Genomic DNA, 20108 nt, shown 5'->3' with positions numbered 1-20108 from the left:
GATGGGAACACCAGACCCAGAAGAGGCAAGGATTAACCACAGAGAATAAATAAACATTTACAGCACCTGTGGACACAGGGAACTCAACATTTTCTAAAGTATGCCTTCAACTTATGAAACCATTTCTGGCTAATACATTCCAAAACAGTGAACAGGCAAGGATTGTTTCCTTTTAACTTACAAGATTATTTTTTCTTAAAACATCTAAATAATTCCTAACATCATGACCAGTTAAACGCTCCAGAAGTCATTAGCGTCTACTCAAAATAGCATGTAAACTCTTCTAGACAAATCAGTATTTATCTTACCCCATGGAACCTCCGAGAGTTCCCCTAACCGTGATACTTCCTAGTTCCTATCAATCCAAACAGAGCACCTGGCAGCCTGCTCCAAATCTACTGAAATCCAGAATCTCATGACAGACAGACCCCACATAATAAAGATGACCTAGGACAATGACTCTTGGCTCTCAAAAAAAGTGGAAAACTTGTAGGGGGGCCTGGGCGGCTCATTTGGTTTAGCATTCGATTCTTGATTTTTGGCTCAGGTCATGATCCCAGGGCTGTGGGATCGAGTCCCACATCAGGCTTGAGAGCGGAGCCTGCTTGGGATTCTTTCTCTCCCTCCCCGCCCCTCCCCTGCTTGCATTGTTCTCTCTCTCAAAATAAATAAATAAATAAAAATAAATAAATAAATAAATGCATTTAAAAAAATTTAAAAAGTAGAAAGGTTGGAACTACCTTCACATGAAGCACAAAAGGGGCGTACACAGTGAAAATGCCCTAAATCCTTTCATCTTGGGGTTGCCCAGAAGATTAGAGCCTGCAACCACCTGTGGATAAACCTCAGGTACATGATGGAAACAGCTCTTATACAAAGTGGGTCACTTGAGGAACAAACTTACATGAGTCAGAAACTTAAATATCACAAGAAGGAGGCCAAGCACAATATTTGGGCTGTCTCACGTCAAATTTAAGGCTCATTGTTATGGGTTGAATTGGGTCACTCAAAATCCGTCTGTTGAAATCCTAATTCCTAGTACTTCAGAATGTGACCTTATTTGGAAAAAAGCTCATTACAGATGTAATTGTCAAAATAAAGTCACACTAAAGTGGGCCTCTAGTCCATTATGATTGGTTCCCGTATAAAAAGGAGGCATTTGGACACAGACACAGACACAAGAATGCCATGTGGGGACAGGGCAGAGATGGTGTGAAATTCACAGAAGCCAAGGAAGGCCAATGACCAGCGAACCACCAGAGCATGGAAGACAGGCGTGGGGCAGAGTCTCTCTCACAGCCCTCAGAAAAAAATCAACCCCTGACAGCTTGATCTTGAACTTAGAGCCTCCAGAACTGTGAGAAAATAAATTTCTGTTTTCAAGCGACCATGTTTGTGATTACTTATTGAGGGCAGCCTGAGCAAACAAGTTACACACCATGATGCTACTTCTGGTAAACTGCAGAAAGGTATTTCTTGTCTATGTTTTCTATGAAGGTTGTCGGTTTGGGAGCACTGATGGTATTTAGGCCATTTGTTCTGCCTTTGCTTGAAGCCGTAGGTGTCGGTGGCAGATAATGGCAAGAGTTTTGGCTTGGTGGAATGTTCTCGGAGGGCAGATTACCTCCTCTGTAGGGGAGCACAAAGCCACAAGCCCTGGCTGGTTCTCAAGGCCTTTTTCATTTGCCCTTGGACAGGTGATGTATGCCTACTCCAGACCAGAGGGAAAGAGAGAACCATGCGATACAGTGAAGGAGAGTTACCTGTCCTTTTTACAGAAGCCGAGGAAGGAAGGTGTGGCTCCAGCCTGAGGGCTTTAGGCAGAGCTTACCCTGAAGTCCCCTTCTCCCCCTTCTTCTACTTGCTCAGAATACCACCTCCTCTGGGACTTCCAGGATTCCCCTTAGCCAGAGTAATGGCTCCCCTTTGGGTCCCAATGTACTATTTGTGAGGTGCTTTCATGTCTCTATGTCCCACACAGTAGAAAACCTTCAAGAGTTGGCACCATATTTTTATATCCCCTTTTGCACTTAGCAAAAATGTTTCCATAGATTTAGAACAAAATATGTGCTATCTAATGAATGTTCCCCAGAATCTCCTCAAATCAACCTATTCCAAGAGAAATCATTTAGAAATGGCTCATGACATTCTGAAAATTTCCATCAAATCATTTCAGCTTTGTGTTAGGACTCTAAATAATTTTTTTAAATGATGTTCTGAATGTGGGTGTTTGCTTGGATATTTTATTTTTATGTGTTATGAGTTTCTTCTCATTTTAAATGAATATTTACTTGTGATAAAGTAAAATATGAGGGGCAAAACTTCAAGTCCAAACTGATCTCTCTCGGAGTGATTAAAGTAAGTCCCCACGATCTCCACACATTCTTACAAAAAATGGGAAACAAACTCTAGACATGAAATATACCTGGGTCAAATTGAATCAGTTTAGATGGACTCAGAGTGAAGTCTTTTCCAACTGTGGCTGACAGTTGCTTGACCTTAAGAGGAAAAAAAATATCCTTCTTTAATAAAAATAAATATTATTTTAATAGAGAAACATCTAGTCTAGTATCATAATAGATTAAATTCATGCTTCTTTTTAAGGAGGCTCTATACCCAACGTGGGGCTTGAACTCATGACCCCAAGATCAAGAGCTGCATGCTCTACTGTCTGAGCCAGTCAGGCACCCTAAATTCATGCACTTAAATCTGTTTTTAACATACCAGCTTTTTAAAAATTATAATCAACCATTTTAGATCTAGAGATCTTCCCTTAAAGTCAACTTTTTTCTTAGACTAATACCAACAGAAGTAAAAGTAAAACTTTTTTTTTCTTTCTGTTTTTCTTTTTGCTTCTTTATAAATGATTCAGTCATTGGAGAAAGCAACATAAATTTTAAACAATATTTTTCTATTTGTTGTGAGTATCCATTATTTCATTACCTTCCTTCTACCCCAACCTGGCTTTGAAATAGCGCCTTGGAGAAAAGGGAGGGGGAGGAGAAGAACCAGCAAGAGCCCAGACAGGTAGCTGGGAGGTGTCCCTGCAGGTTCCAGGGCACTTGAGGGACTTTGACAAGTTGAACTAAAACAAGTCCAGTTTCCTGTCTGGGTGAAACCATCCCACCCCACAGACGTGAACGAGAGCTCAGTGGGGATGACAGACCTGGGGAAAGGCCAAGCAAAATCAATCCACACGCAGGACTGAGGGTTTTCAGGGCTCCATCAAGTTAAGTTGTTAATAACAACAACAAACATTGCTCTAAAGAGACTATTTACTGGTCTCCTGTTCTCCGCTCCTGGGGCTAAAAACCAGAGGTGATTTAGGGCTCTCAAGTCATAGCCTGATCTTCCCCCAGAGGGAGCCTAAATCCGCCTTAAGAAGAGTGTCCTTGGTTAGTTTGGAAAAAGGTCATCGGATGAGAACCTTGCATAAGCACCCTAGGCAGCTGTTACTTGGCACTGTTTTAGACATTTAAGATGGTCAAGAAAGTGAGTTACTACATTTCCTCATTTTCACCCAAAGAAATGAAGTGCACAGTTGAAAACTTAAAAGTTCCTATTTTTTCTGGCTTTAGATATTACTGCCATTTGTAATCGAGGGCCCCGAGAGCTGCAAATGGGTCTGCACTGGAAATATTTCACTGAAGAGGGTATTTCCTCCCAGGCTTCCATTTGCTCTTTGCCTACAATGCCAGGGCTCCTCCTGAACAAGCTTTCATTGTGAAAAGGCAGCCCATTGTACACCTGGATCCACCATATGCTGGAAGTTACATTTCCCCGCATGGCTCTTGCACATGCAATTACTTAGTATTTACCACCACTGAGTTTACAGAATCCTGCGTGGGAAAAGGAATGGTCTGCGGCAAGGTGGTAGGAGCAGTCTTCTCGGTGAAGATACACTATTCCAACCAGTGCAAACAACACAGGTGGAAGCGCTTTCTCCTTCCCTGCTTCTGGTCAAGAAGCCAAGAAGCTCGCTTAGAAAGAGGCACCTGCGCTCTAGGGAGAGCTGGCCCTGGAGGCTCAGCTGTGCGTGATCTCAGCTCGCAGGCTCACAGTGGGCACTCAGCTTCAGGAGACAAAAGGTCCCATGTCACACCACATATGTTCTTCCTACCTGGCAAGGTGAATGGTGTATGGCCCAAAACTCTAGACCTGAGCATATGGTGTTGTCTAGAGAAGACCAAAGCATTATTAGAAAAACGTTCGGACAGATTTCTTTCTGCGTGAACAATCTGCTGGAAAATTATAGGGCATACCAAGTTGTCTGCTGTTTTAATAACAATAAAGCACCCACAGATCCGGGGAAAAGAGTCGATGCCTACTGGCAAGGTAAATACCAAATGTGGATGTAATAGAATTTAGGTGCGCATGGTTCTGAGGGTGATTTGAATGTAGTTTTATAATTGAGATTTAACAGAGATGACCATTTTTTTCAAAAGCTAATATCACTGCCTTTTTCAGTAGATTGAGGACCAGAGCGTTCAAAGCTCATTTGCCATTGTCAGTTTGTGAACGTTGTCCACGCTGTCATTCTCCTGAAGTGGTATTGTGATGGTTGCACAACTCCTTAAAAAAAATCCTTCAATTCTAGAAGCCATACGTTGTGCTCCTGGTCCATGTCTATGCAAAGGAATAGCTAGTTGACTAATCTAAAAGTGATTACTGAGTATCCTTTATATTTCAGTGGCCTGGATTGATAAATGGGCCCAAAATAAAATCAAGAGTCGGATGCTTAACTGACTGAGCCACCCAGGTACCCCAACCTGGGTGACTCTTAAGTTTGCCCTTTGATTTCCCTCATCCGCTGAGACCCCAGAAAGCAATCCAGGTGTATACTAAGAGAAAGCCATCTGGAGGCTGAAATTTGTTCTGGGGACTCATTGAATGTCTTGCACGCAGAGTATCTTTTCCAAAGCAGGGTTTGGCCAGGGTTCACTAGGTTGGATACGTCTTCCTGTAAAATCAAACTTCAGGCCTTAGTGACCAGATTTAAAAACTAAAAATGAGTTCAAAGTTCCTTATCAAGGAGCTAATGAAGTTAAATAAAGAGTGGAAGGCCAAGGAGATGTTGGATGTAGAATCTCCAAAATAATGTGGTAATCCTGCAATTTGAAATTTTCTTGGTTACTCTGGGTTTCTTTTTAAGAAAATAATGAAAGGCACCAACCAGCAACCCACATTTTAGCCTGACAGTTAACGTTTTAGACTTGTTACCTTTACACTCACGAAGGCGGAGTCCATGGAATATCCCCTTCTGGCAATTTCTAAGGGTAATATGCCCACATTCTCACAGACTTCATATTCATCCTGCGACCATTCAATATGAGACCACTTCAGTTCCAAACTGTGCATGAAAGGAAAAGAAAGAGAAAATCGCTTTTATAAATGCGTAGTAGATGCCTATAGGATCCTCTCCTTGGTAGATGGAACTCGTGGTGGGAGGGTCACTTCATGGTGACAGATGTGGTTCATCAACCTATAGCAGTGATAAAAATTCCCTACACTTCCTTGGTACATTTTAGTTCAAAAAGAACTTTTACAAACAATCTCATCTCATGCTTACCAAAATATGCCATGATGTAGAAACAGTAAATGTTAGAATTCTATTTTACAAATGCAGAAACTAAGGTTAAGGGGCTGGCAGAGGTCCCCTAGTCATTAATGACAAGAAAGGGACTCAAACATGAGTGCTTTCAGAAGAAATAAACCAGCAGTTGTGAAATTCAAGAAGACCTCTTTTTTTTTTTTTTTCCAGGAAAGGCCATTGATAGAAAATCTTCTCTCTTATTTTTTGGCTTTCATTGGTACATCAAGAACCGTTCTGGGGTGCCTGGGTGGCTCAGTTGGTTAAGCGTCCGACTTCAGCTCAGGTCATGATCTCACTGTTCATGGGTTCAAGCCCCGCATCAGGCTCTGTGCTGAAAGCTCAGAGCCTGGAGCCTGCTTCTGACTCTGTTTCTCCCTCTCTCTTTGCCCCTTACCTGCTCATGCTCTCTCCATGTCTCAAAAATAAATAAAACATAAAAAAAAAAGAACCATTCCAGACACAGAACTCTGAACTTAGGTTCAGTTTAATAACTTGTTATCTTTCAGGATGTGCCTAGGAATTAAAATGTGGATGGATTTTATAGCCACTATGTGGTCCTTCTTTTGTGCATATTAAAGGGCTTACATGTAGCTTGGATGCAACTGAATAAACCTGATAATTAGGGGTGGTCTTTTTCCCACAATAGGTTTAGTGATGCAAACATTGGATGGAAACTGTCTATTCCTCAAAATATAGAGAGAATTTTTTCTTTTCCTTTTTTTATTTTTCGGAAAAGAAAACCAAACTTAAGAGAGGTCCAATAACCAGCTTAGAGGCCAAAAGCTATAACAAAGCTAACAGATGGCAGAGCTGAAATCTCCAGCATACATCTGAAGCCAAATGTCCCGTTCCTTCTGTACCATTCTTCTTCCAAGTTGAATTCCTTCATGACTCCTGTTGCTTGAGCTCAAGCAAAGGAATACAATTTTATCCTTACATTTCTCTTTTCGAGGTGATAAAATGTGAAGTTTGTTATCTAAACATTTCTCTCCAAACATGTTCTTACCTTTTTTACCCCTGCAACCTTCAGCAATGTAAGACGCAAGCAATCTTCGCTATCATCATTCAACACACTTCCACTACTTTTGTTTTCTTTTCCCTTTCATTCTACATTTGCAAAAACCCTCCGTGGTTCCCTTACTGTATTCTCAATCTTCCAACTGGATGCAGGCTCCTTCTTCTAGATTTCTTAATGTATTTTTTACAGCTTTTTTTTTTATTGCAGAACTAGAAATTCTGGGCACCACCATGTAACACATAGAGTTTCCAAATTTTACAAGGTTCTTCAGGCTTTTCTGGGGACTATTCATATTAGAGAGTAAATTTATCCCTTCATAACCTCTTCATGTCTTTGCACCAATCATGTGTCCCAGTCACATATTCTAAGTTCATGAGCAAGAAAAACTCAAAAGCACAATAGCACTGTCTCTTACTCAAGGATGATGGGCCAGTGAGACAAGGTAGTGTGGGAGCATGGAATTATGGGAGAGGTTCATGAATCTATATGAACATACGTGTTTATTCAATCAGTACATAAATGTATTGTCACTGACATGCTGGGGTTCATAAAATTTTGACATGAAAACAGAATCCTCATATTAGAAATATTTGGTCTCTTCACAGATCTTTGATGTGACTGAATTCAAATCTGGCATGGAAGAGTCAAGAAGTAAAGAAATAAATGACTCTGCTTAAAGAATCACAAGATAACAAGTGACGAAAATATGATAAATGCCAATAAAAATAACATGTTGCAAAGAATTCCTAAAGGATCCCACTAAATGAGATGGGGGGAAATCAACAAGATGGATTGAGGGGAAGGGCAGAAAGATGAAGCAGGAAGGAAAGAAGAGCAATGGGGATGAGTGAAATAGATAAATACAGATGGATTTCAGCTAAGTCTCAATAAGGTTTAAGTGAGTTTCAACGTCCAATCTTCTGAGAATCCATCTACTGCTAATACGAACCATGACAAGCAAAAATTCATCAATGTCACTCTGCAGATCCAGGTGACCGCAAAGCCTCAAGCTAAATGCTGTTTGATTGCTGATCTAGACCCATAAAGGGATGACGTAGTGTGCTGTTCAGCTTCAATGCATGAAGGGCTTAGGTGTTGGAGAACGTGCACACACTTCCCTGACACACGATTAGAAAGCTGTGTACTGCATACAGGATAATGTTGTCATCACACAATGTTCTAGTTTTATTTTCCTCCCTATAAATAATAAAGACCTATTGAAAAGCCACGGAATTTAAGTCGTGCTATACACCTTCCAGAAGAATATTTGAATCACAAAGCACATCCATCCCTATAGGATATGTGCAACACATGTTTTTAATGTGTTTGGTTTTTGCAGTACTGCCTTTGAAGATCCTTCTATTGCTAAGACTTGTTTAGATTCTAAACAAACACCCAAAAGAAAAGAGATGTAGTCGATCACTTAGGAATTCTCCCCGTAAGAAGCCACCTAGCTGTATGCTGGGTGTCATGTAAATAACCAGATGCAGGAGCCCGTGAGGGACATTTGGAAAGCTCTGGATGGGTGAGTTCATGTAGACCAGGGTTGGGTCAAATCTTCACATTTTAAATGATCCTCCCTTCTCCTATTGCTTAATCTAAGGTCAGAAATGAAGTTTATGGATACACGTTATTTGAGACCATGTGGCAGTCATTTCAAGTCAGTTAGCAAGAAGGGAGAATCCCTTAATTCCCTAGGTCACGGTTTCTCAACTTGGAGACCACTGACACTGAGACCAGATAGTTGCTGAGGTGGCTCTGTGCACTGTAAGATGGTTAGAATCGTCCCTGGCCCCTGCCTGCTGGATGCAGTCACACCAGCCCCTCCAATCAAAACTGTTCCAGAAATTCCCAAATGTCACTTCAGGGTAAGTCATCTTCAGTTGAGAAACATTCCCCTCAGTGACTGGGGGGTACTTATCATAATAGGACATTTGAGTTAATGTGAAAGCTGAATTTCAATTCCCAACAACCACCACTGTGAATGGAAGACAGGGTCAAACAGTGGAGATTAAATCAGATTAGAGGTCGCGAGGTTTCTGGGTCCTCCATCATGCACAAAAGGGTCTCGAAGTGCAGCATAAGAAAGCTGTCTTGCTTTGTTTAGATTCCCATCTCCATTCTTATCCCTCTTCTTTTGTTTTACTTTGGCACATATTTTAAATTTACATTTTGTCTTGTTATACTTTACATATACGTATAAGCAGTGATATGGTTATAAATACCTTAACAATGGACTCTCCAGATGGAAGAGGGGTGTGGATGTGTAGTACAATATTGATTTAAGGATGTATAGGACATAATTTATAAACAATAGTATTAGATATACTATACTTTTTATTATATATTTCATATAGTTGATTCTCAGATCACATTTTTGTTGCTTTTCCCCTAATTTTTGGTATGAATAGCAGAAAAGCTATTTAAACACCCAATTTAAAGTCACAATCCATCCCCAAAGTCTGCATCTGTGATCCCCCTTATCCTGACCAACTTTTTCATTTTCCAAAGTAGTATCATGCAGAACATACTACTCAACTTATTTAGATATGATGTTCCCAAGTAAACAGAGGTCTTTGGTTCACTGATACATTCCCAAGTCCCCTGGAGAGTGACCAGGAAATAGTAAGTGCTCAGTAGATATTTGTTAAATGAATGAAGGAATTTTTTTTTACCCACGGTTTTCCACACTAAATTGAACACTGAAAACTTTTTTCTCCCCAGCACTATTAATTGATGTTGAATCATAAAATTTGAAAAACATTCTGGGCTAGGTGATCCTCACATGTTCTTTCTGGCCCTTACTCTGGATTCCTTGGCTGTTATTGTGTTTTACCAGAGTATTGAGAAAGATGGCATTGATAAAAGGCAGTCTATCACAAAGCAGGACTGCTTAACACACCTCTATGGTGTTTCTAAGGTATGTGCATGGTTCTCCACATTTGGCAAGGTCTAGAGACAGCTTTGATTGTCACAGTTGGGAAGGGGGTGATGGTGGCGTATAGTGGGTAGAGACCAAGGATGCTGTGAACATCCTACGATGCACAGGACACGCAGCCTGCCCTCAGCGCGCCCCTAGTCCGTGACAAAGAATTATCCAGCCCAAGTTACCGACAGTGTTTCAGTAGAGTAAAAAATATGTATACTTTCTTATAGTTCACTTTGCGGCTACTTGAATCATTTATATGAAGGAACAATGAACTGAAGGAAACACAGGATTAAAACCCCAGTTTGAGATCTGGGACACTAATCTAGGTTAACAAGAGTGTGTGAAAAAGGTACTTAGCTGCTCTATGCCTCGGTTTCCTTGCTTCCCAAAGTAAATAATGATGAGTCTGTACTTCAAAGGGGTTAAATGAGCCTTAATGAATACTCATCAAGTATTTTGAGTTTCTCAGCGAAAGATTTTATAGGAGCGAAAATTGTGAGTAAATTATTCTTATGACTAGATCTTCATTTATAATCAGGTAGCATATGACTTAAGAAAATTGAAAGGTTAAAAAATATTTTTCCAAGTGTTCTAAGACTTATCAATTCAAAGAGGATGCTATTAATCTCCATAATCTAATGCTTTGAACACCTGTGTTTTTGAGTCTGTCTTTCCCCCATGGTAATGGGAAAATGGTGTTTAGCCAGGAGGCAGCACAGTGAGTACCCAAAACAAGTGCTATGAAGTCAGACACATCTTGTAACTGCTTATTAGTGTGTTATTATGGTCAGTTACCCAGTCTCTCTAGGCTCCATTTTTAATATGTTTAAAATGAGGAAAATTATGTTCCTGTGAAATGATGAAAATTAAAATTCATTAGTATGTAGAAAGCACCTGTACACAGTGGGTGCTTAATAAGTGCCATTTCCCTTGTCTTCCTCTGTGAGTTCTTAGATCTACTTGGAGACAAACATGTTACTGCCTGGCTTGCAGGTATAACATGAAAGCTTTCATTTCCAATAGTTTCAACCTCTTCCCCTTCAAGGTGTTTCATAAAAGTTGCTAAAACACTGCAGAATGTGCCTGTTAGAAATTCTTTTTCAGTTTGATCTCCTTGTCCCTTCTTTTTTAAAGCCAAGAATGAATAAGGGTAGCCAGAGGGAGGAGACGAATCCCTCCCTGGAGTCAGGCAGCGGCTGGAGAAGCAGCCCTGAGTTATGAAGAACTTCAGCAAGGCTCAACTTTTCTTTTGAAGTTCGCTTTCCCCGCAGTGGGCACATGAAAGAGGTCAGTGTGGAAGACTGTGCCTAGGTCAGAAGTCGGCTGCATCTGTGGGCTGCAAAGGTGTTTTTGTGAGCAGAGTGAGACCTTGTCTCTGAGTTTGGGAACTCGTCAGACCATCCTGAGAGCGGAGCGCTGCTGCAGGACAGGTATGACGTGTGACAGACTCACGCCAATGAGATGAGCCTCACTGTGAGGCCGTGAGGTCAGGGCTCACCTTCAGCTCTGTCATCATGCATTCACTGAGTGACTTGCGGCCAACTCCTTAAATGCTTGGAGCCTGATTTCCCGATCACCCTCAGAGGACTGTATTTTGCAGAATGAATTAGACCACATATGGGAAAGCACCTAGCACTGTGCCTGAAATTTAGGCACTTAGCCAAATCGAAATCTTTATGCAAATTTCCATGGATTTTTAGCATTATAAAATAATTTCGACTTACGACAAAATGTCTCCCAAATGTATTCCATGAGAAGTTTGTCCCGTGAGCTCTCTGGGGCAGTTCTTATTTTGAGAGACAGAAAGCGTGTGCATGTGAGCAGGGGAGGGGCAGAAAGGGGGGGTAAAGAACCGCAAGCAGGCTCCACGCCGTCAGTTCAGCGTCTGACGTGAGGCTCAGTGCAGGGCTTAATCACAAACACCACGAGATCAGGACCTGAGCTGGAACTAAGAGTTGGACGCTTAACTGACTGAGCCACCTAGGCGCCCACCCTAACACCTTTTCTAATGGAATATCTAATGACCCTTCAGAATTGGTATTCTACAGAAATGTTGCAATAGAAAAAACTTACTAGCAGTCAAGATCCTGAACAATCCCACTGAACATGGGTCCCTCTTGTTTTTTTAAAAGAGCCTCCTTTCTGCTTCAGATTGCACCCAATGGTCCATTGAGCTTTATTACAGAAGGTTTTCACCTCCTCCAAATGCACGGAATATTCATCGATTAATCCTGCCTCAGCCAAACAAGAACACGATTATGCTTATTGATTAATAAGCATATTGACTGTTTACTTTGTGAATCATCCCAGAATTGACGTCGAGTTAGAGATGGGCTCTAGCTGGCCACCAAATGTCCTCAGGATACGTCTTCAAATAGTCCATCCTGTACTCATGTGAATGACAACAGCAATCGGCGCTGCAAGTGACATTTGTCAAGGACTTTAAATACACGAGAGGTTCTCACAGGCTTTATCTCATTTGTTTCTCTAAACAAATTGTGGCATTGGCCCTCGTTTGACAGATGAGGTAACTAAGTCTTGCACAATCACCTAGGTCAACGGCACACCCAAACCTCCAGCCCTGTTCTTTTGTGCCTTGGCTCTAAGTCTTCTGGCTTGTTATCTACAGCATGATTCCCAGTGGGTTGGACATAGAGTGCATTAATATTAATATTAGTAGCTTTAATTTATTTTTAAAAAAAACAACCTAAAACTTAAAATCCTTGAAGAGTAAATATTCCTTCTTTCTTGTTGCCTGGGTGGCCAATGACTGGAAAGAAAGCAGAGAGACAAATCTGTTGCTCTTTTTCCCACAGGCCAGTTCAGCAGACTTGTTAAGAGCAGGCAAGAACTGGGCCGCCTGGGTGGCTCAGTTGGCTAAGCTTCTGACTTTGGCTCATGGTTTTGCGGTTCATGAGTTTGAACCCCTCATCAGGCTCTGTGCTGACAGCTCAGAACCTGGAACCTGCTTTGGATTCTGTGTCCCCCTCTCTCTCTGCCCCACCCCTGCCTGTGCTCTGTCTTTCTAAAGGGAATAAGCACTAAAAAAAAATCAAAGAGTTGGCAAGAAGTTCGTCAGTGCATTAAGGGAAACCACGGACTCAGAGCCATCCTTCCTGGGCCGGCATCGCAGCTCCTCCCTAGTCCGCTGCATGAGCTTCGAAAAGTCATCTCCCGTCTCCATGCTTCAGTTTTCACACTACAGGTTCTGGATTATGAGGGCGCCTAACTCACAGGTGGTTGTGGTATTAAAATGAAGAGTAAGGAAGGAGAACTAAAAACAATTGCATTGCAAATGCCTGTAATATACACTGAACACGTTACTATATTCTTGCCAGCTGTCTTGGAAAGACAGATGACTACTTACAAAATTGTTTCTGATTGGAATAATATGCATCTTGTCCCCAAATCATCTACTCACAAATGAGGTGAGGGACAGCTACAGCATTCACAAATTATAAACAGAAATTCTGAGTAATTTCTCTCTTCCCCTACCACTGTAAAGAAAGCCATGTAATATGTGTCAGAATCAAAATTATTTCCGGGTTCACCCTTGGTAGGCACATTTTGTATTATCTGGTTCCACTGGCTCCTATCATTTCAAGCTGAAATAGAAATATCTTCAGCAAGGTACATGAAAACAGATATCACAGAAGCAGGAGACTATTTAAAATGGCCTTGGTTAAGATTATAAATTCTTCTGTGAGTCTCCTATGAATCTGAGAACTATTTTAAAACACAAATCATCTTCAAAAGCAATGTCCTTAGTAACAATGTCCTTAGTAACAATAAAGAACGAGAAGGATGCGTAGTTGAAAGTATCAATCTGGCACCACTGCAGGAGAGAAAAAAGTTGTCTGCCATGCTATGTTAACAAGCGGAGGAGTAGCAGTGCGCATTTGGTCAACAGCGAGTCTGATCAATGCTCTTGTCTTTAGTTGAACTATTAAAAAGCAGGCAGGGCACTGGGGTGGCTGTCAGTCAAGTATCGGACTTCAGCTCAGGTCATGATCTCAGAGTTCATGAGTTCGAGCCCCGCTTCAGGCTCTGTGCTGCCAGTTCCGAGCCTGGAGCCTGCTTCAGATTCTGTCTCTCCCTCTCTCTCTGTCCCTCCCCCAATCTCTCTCTCGCTCTCAAAAATAAATATTAAAAAAATAAAAATTTTAAAAAGCATATGCTTTATAAAATAACAAAAATAAAAAAATTTTAAAGTGAATGTAGGGGCCCCTGGCTGGATCAGGCAGAAGAGCACGTGACTCTTGATCTCCGGGTCTTGGGTGTAAGCTCCATGTTGGGTGTAGAGAGTACTTAAGTAAATAAATATTTTTTTAAAAATAAAATAAAAAGCAAAAAGCAAATGTAATCAATTTATTAATGCTTTTGGAGCAGGATTTTTTTTTAATTTCCTTGAGAATTGGAAGACATTTGTCTGAAATTGTAATGAGGTAATACATTTTCTATAAGGATGATAATGCCAAGGAATTGTTTCTCTTGAACAAAACCAGTTTAATGGGTGGTGGTCATCTATCTGAGCTTTATAACTCATGATTGTATTTTAATGTCAGGGGCCAGGTTTCCCTTGTTCATGCCTATTTCCCAGTTTCTAGTCCTGTGAACCTGGCATGTAATAGTCACTCAATAAAAATCTGGAAGGTTATAAATCTGGCACGTACTTTATTTGTATCAGGACATGGAGGTGAGACTCTGGTAATGAATTTTAAGGGAATGCGTTTTTCTATCAATGACTATAGCGACCTCTGCTGGCAAGTATTGGAACTACAGTTCAGGGTCAGAAAAAATAAGAATGGAAACAAGAACTTGTTTTCTTCCTCTGTCTATATTCTGACATAAAAAGCCCATAAGGGGGCTGTACTAGCCTATGACATGTAGTTTGACAGGGTGACAGCAAATACAGAAACTAGGATAAATGAGCGACTTTTCTATGAGGTGACTGGGAAGAGTGTCTAAATTCAAAAGAAAAACATAGCACAAGAATTGGACTATAATTAACCTTTCTGTGATTATCTGCTAGCTGGTAAGTTACTCAAGGTCTACACTCAAGAGAAGTTTAGAACAGGGGGCCAGTCAGAAATATTACGATAGTCTGTTCATCTTGTTAATTTGAGGATTTGTTACTCTGTTGGTTTTACATTCTATACGTTTCTAAGTGTCACCTAATACTTTCCTTTTTTCCCCTTTACATTGTCTTCATCTCACCTGCGATAAGTTTATCAGCTTAGAGATGTGGTCACAAGTAATCAGTTGGATTTTTGGTCTCTTTGGAAGAGAAGAGATGTTTTCTAACACGTCCAGACCCCCATTCTTCCTGCTGTAGGTATTTTCGAAGACTCTGGTTACTAACGCAGTCCTAGAGTGACCTCTTGCTGCACGATTTGTACATGAGCCTGCAAACTCAGTCCTGGATGTTAGCGAATTGTCAAAACAGAAACGTGTGTGTGTGTGTGTGTGTGTGTGTGTGTGTGTGTGTGTGCGCGTGTGTGTAAGTATAAGCATATATGTGAGTAACATGAATGAGCCAGCACTATATAACTTAACTTTCTAATATTTTCATAATCTATAAGACTACTGACTTTTATATTATCACACATGAGAAGGAAAACTCTTTCTCCAAAATAAATTCTATGAGTTTCTAAAATGGCCTATTGATTGATCTTCATATTTTGTTTGAAAACGAATATTTCATATTCATAATCAGATACATTCTGGACAGTATATACAGGACCACTAAATAAGCAAAATAATTTACATTTGAGGAGTGGCAGAGTTCCCTGTGGGGTCCATGATTTGAAATTCCATGATATCTGAATTAACTTCCAAAGATGGGTTTATGATGTAAAGAATGGTCTTACTGTTTAAGTCCTTTTGGATAAATTTCTCATGGATAAGTTCACCTAAAAAAGAAGTGAATAAATTTCACAGTGAATCAAACAAAATATTAAATAGAAGTTGATAAATTGTATGCCTATTTTAAGCACACCTTTCAAAACAGCCAAAGTATACGTTTTTAAAGAAATGAACATTATTGCAAGTATCTTAAAACTTGCATGAAATAAAATTAAATTAGGCTTTAAAATTTACTTTGGCTCAGAAATATTGTGCCTTAAAGAAAATATAAAAATAGAGGGAGAGTAGGAAGATACAGTAATAAAATCTCTAATTCTGTGCCATTCGTTTTAGTGACATATTTTGATCATTGTCTTCACGAAGCAAAATAATTACAATCTAGAGAAACCATTCTACCCCTCCCAATTTTTTTTTTGTTACATGAACTGATATCATTTAGTATTCCTGATTAAAAAAGATCACTGACAGATACGACTTTGGTCCTGACACTGTGACTGTTTTACAATCTGGCTGAAGAAAAGAATTATAAGCATAAACAGCTGTGTAGCGCTGTTTGGTTCTCCCACTCAGGATGAATTTAGGGAAGCTCAGCCTCAAACCCTCTCTAGCACCAATACTGATTTATAAACTGCATCTGTCAGCAAGCCCTGGGTCTGTTTACCAAATGCGCCCACACTTAATCAAATTACTCTCCAGCGTTGCCAGCGACTGGGTATTTTAAGATGAGCAATTGCAAGGATTAAAGAAGGCCGTACCTGTCGTTGCGTTCTCCAGATGTCCATGTCGCGGGCCTCGCAAAATCTTAAAGATGATCAGATCGTCATCAGTGTCAGGGTCTGATGCCTTCAACACATGGGAAGTGAGGTAAATCCCATAACAGCCATTTGTCAGGAGCCCCACTTGAGAAGGGGAACGCAGGTGTGTGATACGGGGGGCTGTTTTGTCCAACTGGTCAACCTGGATGGTCAAAAATTACATACAATTTCCTACAAAGGTTTCTCATCTCCAAGCAATATAGGGCCTTCATCGTTAACAATGAAAATCTATCCCAAGTCTCAGATTATTTATCTTCCTCACTTATTAATTTCTGCTAAAGACTGGCTGGCTCGCAATATCCTCACTGAATATCATAGTGCCCGGAACAGAGGCTAACTTGCCGTTGTAAACTTTGACTCAGCTTTGTGAACCGTCCATTGTCTGACTCTCCCATTAGGCAGGACGTAAGCTCCCTGACGGCAGACGTTATGTCTCCACACTTACCCCTCCCACCTTCCCTGCACCTGGCACATTACCTGAACCATGACAACAGCTCAAGGAATATTTGTTGACTAAACACATTAAAATTGACCCAAGAATTGTATTGCAAACTTAAAGCTAGCTCCAAAGGAGGAATTTTCAATTTTCCCAGTGTTTGGTGATACACACTAAGAAATAATTTTCCCAGTGTTTTCACAGTGTTTAGTGATACAAAAGAAATAAGGTTATAAAGATATATATAAGGATATGCATCATGAATGCATTGAACATTTTTTGGGCACATCTTTGTTCAAATGGCAAAAAATGCAGTATAAAAATTAGAAATAGTAAGAAAAAATGAAAGTCGATTATTATTATTGTGTATTTATTTTTGAGAAAGACACACAGAGTGCAAGCAGGAGAGGGTCAGAGAGAGGGAGACACAGAATCTGAAGCAGGCTCCAGGCTCTGAATCATCAGCACAGAGCCCAATGCTGGGCTCCAACCCACCAACTGTGACCCCATGACCCGAGCCGAAGTCAAACACTTAACCGACTGGGCCACCTGGCACCCTGAAAGGTGATTATTTATAGGCATTGCGTATTGGTTCCACTGAGGATGAGACCCAGGTAACTAAACAGGTAGACTCAATTTGTGAAGACGGTCGAGAAGCAATGACTCATGAGTGAAAGAGGCATATAGGTTCAAACACTGCAAAGGGCCTCATGCAGGCCTGGTAGGAAGCCCGGGCCTCGCAAATGACTGTTGTAGGTGAGGGAAGGAACAAGTTTGAAGGAATTAGCACCGTTCCTCACTGATACTAGACATCAGGCAGAGGAACACCATCTCCATTCCTCTTACGCCTAGCCATTCAGTTCTTAACTTCGTTTACCCAAGAAGGATACTATTGGAAATCTTGGTTCGCCCTAGCAAAGAGTAAGTGCCATGACAAGATTTATATATATATATATATACACACACACACGCACATATTCATCTATTTTTAAAAAACTGAGATAGAAGGAACTTATAATATATAATTTCCACAACTTACTGTTAACTGGTAAAGAAAAAAACAGTAAGTTGCAGAATAAGAGATGGTTATAATACCATTTTTGTTCACATATATGTTCATACAGACACAGACAAAATTCTGTAAGCATTTACTTGTACAAACCTGTTTCAAACTATTTTTTTAATGGGGTGGGGGAAATGTCATGCTTCATTATTTATTTCTACATGGAATTTTGTAACAATCAAGTTTTTTTTTCCCTCTCAAGTTGGCAACGTATATTTTATTAACAAAAATAATCAGGGGCACCTGGGTAGCTCAGTCAGTTCAGCCTCCGATTTTGGACAAGGTCATGGTCTCATGGTTAGTGGGTCTGCGGCCCAGGTCAGGCTGGAGCCTGCTTCAGATCTGGTGTCTTTGTCTCTCTCTGTCCCTCCCCCACTTGCACTCTGTCTCTCTCTCTCAAAAATAAATAAACTTTTTAAAAATTTTAAACAATCATACATCATGTTGTAACTATTTGGAGAAATAGAGGTTTTTACATTTTGCTGATAGTGGTGCAAATTGGTGAAAATTTTCTGAAGAGAAATTTTGTATATATATATATATATATATATATATATATATATATATATTAAAAATGTAGGGACGCCTGGGTGGCTCAGTCAGTTAAGCATCCGACTTCAGCTCAGGTCATGATCTCATGGTTCGTGAGTTCGAGCCTCATGTCAGGCTCTATGCTGATAGCTCAGTGCCTGGAGCCTGCTTCAGATTCTGTGTTTCCCTCTCTCTCTGCTCCTTCCCCACTCACACTCTATCTCTCTTTCTCTCCCTCTCAAAAATAAACATTAAAAATTTTTTTGAATGTATATATACTTTGATCCAAAACTTTCACTTTTTTGAGTATGTCCTGCAGAATGAGTAGATGTGTACAAAAATATGTGTGTGTGTATATATATTCACAAAAGTATAATTTTAGTACCAATTTTTAAAATCCATAAAATAGATTTCCAACAGGAAATTCATAAACCATCTCTACCTGACGCTGAGTGCTATTCAACCTTTAAAAATTATGTTTTCGAGAAAGATCTAGTGACATTAGGAAATTTTTATGACATAATGAAGAGTAGAAACAGGCACTATACTTGACTGACATACAGTATCCCCCTGAGAGAACATGCACAAGCAGGGAGGGGCAGGGGGAGAGACAGAAAGAGTTCTAAGCAGACTCCTCATTCAGCACAGATTCCGATATGGGACTCAATCCCATGACCCAGGGACTGTGACCTGAGCTGAAATCAAGAGTCGAAGGCTCCACTCTCTGAGCCACCCAGGTGTCTCATAAAATTAGTTATCTTTGAGTGGAATGTTTGTGAAGGATTTTTTACTTGTCCCTTTCTGTAGCTTATGAATTCTTTACAATAAACAATAAATAAATAAAGGAAATAAAGGAAAAAAGCAACAACAATTTTCAAAAGTTACAGTCATTCTCTTCCCCTAAAAAGTGTGGACAACAACCTCAGAGCTATGCACTTGGGTGGAAGCTGGGGATTCAAATCATGATCATGGCCTTTTGGGGGAGAAACTCCTATAACCAGCATGGCCAGTGGGAGGGACAGTCAATGGCAGACAAGGAAAAATAAAAATGCTTGAAGCCATGTAAGAAATCCTCAACATTATAACCAGCTGAGTGTAGGTGTTGTTGTTTTTTTAATATATTTTCTGTAAAAACAGAAGTGTTACAAAAGGAATAAATGCCTGTAGTGATCATTTGTTTTCAAAAAAATATTAATGTTTGGGGAACCTGGGTGGCTCAGTCAGTTAAGTCTGGTTCTAGATCTTGGCTCAGGTCATGATCTCATGGTTTGTGAGTCTGAGCCCCACATTGGGCTCCATGCTGGCAGTGTGGAACCTGCTTGGGATTCTCTCTCCCTCTCTCTATTCTCCCCCCAGCTCTCTCTCTTTCTCTATGTCTTTTTCCAAGTAAATAAATTTTAAAAAACATATATTAATATTTAAGCTCTGGTGGGGGAGGGGGGCACCTCCTCCTTCATTTAGTTAAGTGTCCAACTCTTGATTTTGGCTCATGATCTTGCAGTTGTGAAATTGAGCCCCATGTCAGGCTCCTTCTGAGTGTGGAACCTGCTTGGGATTCTCTCTTTCCTTCTGCCCCTCTCTCCCACCCACACTTGCTCTCTCAAAAATAAATAAATAAGTAAAAGTAAATGCTGGTCACATGGTCCTTTGTTGTGTCTTTGATCCTACTTGCCCTCATGTCATTCAACTTCTGGTTTCTTCAAAACCAGGTCTTCTGGCTTAGCATTTTAAAATGTTGGAGTCCAAGGCATTTTTTTTTAAAAGAAAAGGAGGCTACATTCTTTGATATCTTGTCTTGGACTCACTAAAAGTCATCTCAGACAGTCATAAACCATAGAAAGCAGCAACACTGGTCCTT

General features: G+C 40.4%; 1 protein-coding gene across 1 annotated transcript in view; it reads right to left on the bottom strand.

The window, feature by feature from the left end:
- Positions 1 to 20108, bottom strand: part of LOC115275930 (FRAS1-related extracellular matrix protein 1-like) — a 40275-nt gene that overhangs the window by 18416 nt on the left and 1751 nt on the right. Inside the window, exons 2-5 of the mRNA XM_029919666.1 lie at positions 16161 to 16362; positions 15308 to 15452; positions 5221 to 5350; positions 2426 to 2498 (exon numbers count right to left, since the gene is read on the bottom strand). Of these exons, the coding sequence (XP_029775526.1) occupies positions 2426 to 2498; positions 5221 to 5350; positions 15308 to 15452; positions 16161 to 16362 (550 nt within the window). The remainder of the gene's footprint in view (positions 1 to 2425; positions 2499 to 5220; positions 5351 to 15307; positions 15453 to 16160; positions 16363 to 20108) is intronic.

The sequence above is a fragment of the Suricata suricatta genome, chromosome 13 (genome assembly GCF_006229205.1).
Source record: "Suricata suricatta isolate VVHF042 chromosome 13, meerkat_22Aug2017_6uvM2_HiC, whole genome shotgun sequence".
In the NCBI taxonomy this organism is placed as follows: domain Eukaryota; kingdom Metazoa; phylum Chordata; class Mammalia; order Carnivora; family Herpestidae; genus Suricata; species Suricata suricatta.
The sequence above is the reverse complement of the archived record's forward strand: the minus strand, read 5'-3'. Positions and strand labels throughout refer to the sequence as shown.